The 4,286-nt window shown below is 38.4% G+C and overlaps 1 protein-coding gene across 1 annotated transcript; it reads left to right on the plus strand.

The window, feature by feature from the left end:
- Positions 1–3,239: 3,239 nt before the first annotated feature.
- LOC116755525 (olfactory receptor 13C4-like) lies at positions 3,240–4,286 on the plus strand. Its single transcript, XM_032635120.1, is given in 5 exon segments — positions 3,240–3,297; positions 3,300–3,323; positions 3,326–3,975; positions 3,977–4,233; positions 4,235–4,286. Coding segments are annotated over 5 exon segments (1,041 nt in total).

Below are 4,286 nucleotides of genomic sequence, written 5' to 3' on the forward strand. Positions count from 1 at the left end.
GATTATTGCTTTACTCTCCTTACTCATTGTTGGTCTGTTCAGATTAATTTACCACAATCAAATACAGAAATTTTACACTTTACCCTCCCTTCCTCCACTTTATGTAATTGATGTCAGGTTTTACTTGTTTCTATTAGCAAATTTCTGTGGTATTACTTATTCTTACTAGTTCTGTCTTTTAATTTATATACTAGTATTAAAAATGATTTACATGCCACCATTACAGTATACAATATTCTTTGTTAGTATTTATATTTAACTTTAGCTCTGAGAGTTATATTTCATATACTTTTATGTCTCTGGGTGGTTGTAATTGCCTCCAGGACCTTTGTCAATATTTCTGGTGCTAGGTCAAGGGTTAGCTTCATTGTTTGAAGACAGCTGGCCTATTACAGGGTGCATGGATGCGTGTAGTTCTCTGTAGGTCCTTGGGGGTCTCCCATTAGATCACTGGGCTAGTCCCTGGATGGGGGACTGCTTCCAGACCATAGCTGTGAGAAGTGGAAGCCAGTTTATAAGTACCCTTTCAACATCTGCAGTTGGATCAATGTCAAGTGCCTACCTCCAGAGACACAGATATATGTGTCCCTTGGCAGGTACCTGGGTGAGCAGGAATACTCTTTGATTATGACTGTGAAGGGTTGGAGCTGGGTTACAGGACTGCTTCAGGACCTGTAGTCAGACTGAGGTTGGCAGGTACCTCCAGGAGCTCAGATGAGCATGTCTTCAGGTAGGTTCCTGGGTGGGCAGGGAGTTCCCCGCCTGAAGCTGCAAGAGACTGGAACAGAATTACAGGGCTGGTTAAGGATCTGCAGTCAGACGGAAGTTGGAGGGCTTGCAGTGGGGTACAAATGGGCATGCCTCCTACCTGGTCCCTGGATGTCCAGGACTATTGGCCAAGAGCATCTGGAGTCAGGTCATGGGTCACCTAAGGGTCCACAGCCGGGATTAAGGTGGGCGAGCCCTGTTACCTGGGGCTTGGAGTGGTGTGATTCCTTCTGGGTCCCTTGGCAGATGGTGCTGGTGGCTAGTTCAAGACCAATAAGGCTATAGCCAAGTCCAAAAGGGCACAGGGTTGTTTCTGGGTCAGTAGCTGGCACCACAGCCCACCAGCAGCAAGTCTCCTACTTGAGCATGGGCCTGCCTTCTAAAAACAATCCTCCAGAATCCAAATATTTTACAGTGAAATGTAACATCTATTGGAAAGTTAAAGTCAGAATCTAAGTGTTAATATCTATAATGTAGCTTAATAGACTTTCTGAAACACTTTAATACAACAATGTGCTATCTGTGTATCTGAATTTGTGCCCCAAACTATCCACTCAGGACTTTTAAAACTTCTTGCTGGCCTCGCACATATGAATTCACTTTTATCCTATAAATTTATTTATTTTATTTCTTATCTGTCTGTCTTTTCCTTTAAAAAAATGTTGGTATTAATATCCTGTATGAAATTAGCTTATCTAAAAGAATGAAGATAAGTAAAAAAAATTAAATGACAATGCAATTAATTCACAGAAAATGTCTATTTTATTTCATTCATAATATCTAGATCATTTTTAAGTCTAGCATTTCATTTTGGTAATTATCATTTCAATTAAGAACTTACTTTGAATTAACTTCACTTTGTAAATATATTTTAAACTAAAAAGGTCTCACATTTCATAAAGTTAGTTTGGTGAATATTTGCCCCTGTTTCCAAAAGTTGCATGGGTGGGATAATGTTATTTCATTTTTGAGCTTTAGTTCAGTCACATTATATTCCCAACACCACTCTTAATTGTGTATGTGGGACACTGTCCCTGATGCATAAAAAGTTTTTCCATTCCACAGATCTCTCATTCCAACTTTAAATTGCTTTGGGAACGGGGGAACAATTACAACTGTTGCATAACAAATATTTACTCTTTCACGTCTACGGAATCTGACATTGTTGAACCTGACCTTAATTCAGAATGCTGGCATAAATACTAAGAAGAAATTAACAGGTTCTTCTAGAAGGTGGAAATAATTTATCAGTATAATGTAAGCCTTGAATATCATGACACTATACCTTTTCATTCCATAATTAAAACTATTATTAAATATGGATTTAAAATATGAACAGCATGAGGCAGTGCAGTTACTAATTTTTTATTACCAAATACAGCTGTGATATGTTATTCAGCATACTTTGGGAGTTTATTAGAAATGCAGAGTCACAGGGCCTGCACCAGACTTAGTAAAAGAAAATCTACATTTTAACAAGATACCCAGGAAATTTATATACATATGAAGAATTTGAAAGACTGAAATAATGGATTCTTCATAAATCCACCAAGGCCAAAAATTCTGGGTAGTTCTTGGTGGGAAAACATGGTATAATAACTTTTGGTGTTGTAGCCCAAAATGCCCTAGACTTCATTGGCAAAGATCTGAGCTTCAAGCTCCACTGTTTACTTATAGGCTGGATTACTTTGGCCATATTCTGTCTTTCACATTTGAAAAAAAAATAGAGATAAAGAGAAGATCCATTTTTTTTGTAAAGTATAAAGTGCTACACATGCATACACAGATATATATTTAAGCATTATTACTGTTTTCTCAGGTTCACTTAAATAAATAAATTACGAAGAATAACTTTGAAGCCACAGAATAAAACAAAAGAACAGAGACCATTTTTCTTCAAAGATCTCCACTGTATACTTGCAGAGTTAGTTTACACACTGGTCTTGTAATGGGAAAGACTGCGAGATCAACAAACTAGACCTTTGAACAAATGTTAAATTGCTGTGTATGTGGTTCAGTTTACTATGATAAAATGTCTGCCCTATAAAAATACGCAATTTAACAGACTGGATGGAGATCCAGGGTGCCAGGCAGACAAACAAAAATGCATAAAATCGAGCTTGCTTTAAAATTTTCAGAATTTCTGTTAAACACTGAATCAAAATTCCAGTCCTAGTTGAGTTGTCTTTTGCCTTCCCCACCACTCTGTCACTGAGCCTGACTAAATGAAGTCAGGTTTGTCATCTGAAATATTCTAAGGCTTTTAAAAAACTCAACGTAGGGTGTCTTCAACAGTGGGGAAGGTTTGCTTCTGAATTTGCGTCTGATCCTCGGTAGATCTTCAAACATTAGACACAGGGCAATGAAATCTCAATTTCCCAGTATCACTGTATTCTAGGCTCAGACATTCTTGAAGATAACTGAATGACAGAGCTTCAAAGAAAACATTCTTTCTATTTCACTCTAGAATAATGCCTGTCCAAGAAATTTGTTACATTTGTTGCTATTTGGCAGTGAAAATGTTTTATGTTGGTATTCCTTTGACATCCTGAAAGCTGGGACATGGATAGAATAAATAAGACATTTGTGAAAGAATTCATTCTTCTGGGACTCTCTGGTTACCCCGAACTTGAAATTATTTTCTTTGCTCTAATTCTAGTTATGTACCTACTGATTCTAATTGGCACTCGTGTTCTGATCATAGCAAGCATCTTTGATTCCCATCTTCACACTCTCATGTACTTCTTCCTGCACAACCTCTCTTTTCTGGATATCTGCTATACATCCTCCTCTGTTCCCTCAACTTTGGTGAGCTTAATCTCAAAGAAAAGGAAAATTTCCTTCTCTGGATGTGCAGTGCAAATGTTCTTAGGATTTGCAATGGGGTCAGCGGAGTGTTTCTTCCTTGGCATGATGGCTTTTGACCGCTACGTGGCCATCTGTAACCCTCTGAGATACCCCGTCATCATGAGCAAGGTGGTGTATGTACTGATGGCTTCTGTGTCATGGCTGTCTGGCAGAATCAACTCAATTGTGCAAACATCTCTTGCCATGAGATTGCCTTTCTGTGGTAATAATATTATCAGTCATTTCTTATGTGAGATACTGGCTGTTCTCAAGCTAGCTTATGCTGATATATCCCTCAATATTGTTACCCTAGCAGTGTCAAATATGGCTTTCCTGGTTCTTCCCCTGCTGGCCATTTATTTTCTCCTATATGTTCATCCTCTACACCATCTCGAGAATGAACTCAGCCACAGGGAGATGCAAGGCTTCTTCCACCTGTTCAGTGCATTTGACAGTGGTAATTATGTTTTATGGTACCATCTTCTTTATGTATGCCAAACCGAAGTCTCAAGACTTCCTTGGACAAGACAATTTGCAAGCTAGAGAAGGACTTGTTTCCATGTTTTATGGGGTAGTGACCCCAGTGCTAAATCCTATAATCTATAGCTTGAGAGACAGGATGTAAAAGCTGCTGTAAATATTTGCTGAGTCAGAAATCTGTGAACCAATAA

The sequence above is a fragment of the Phocoena sinus genome, chromosome 6, assembly GCF_008692025.1.
Source record: "Phocoena sinus isolate mPhoSin1 chromosome 6, mPhoSin1.pri, whole genome shotgun sequence".
NCBI lineage: Eukaryota > Metazoa > Chordata > Mammalia > Artiodactyla > Phocoenidae > Phocoena > Phocoena sinus.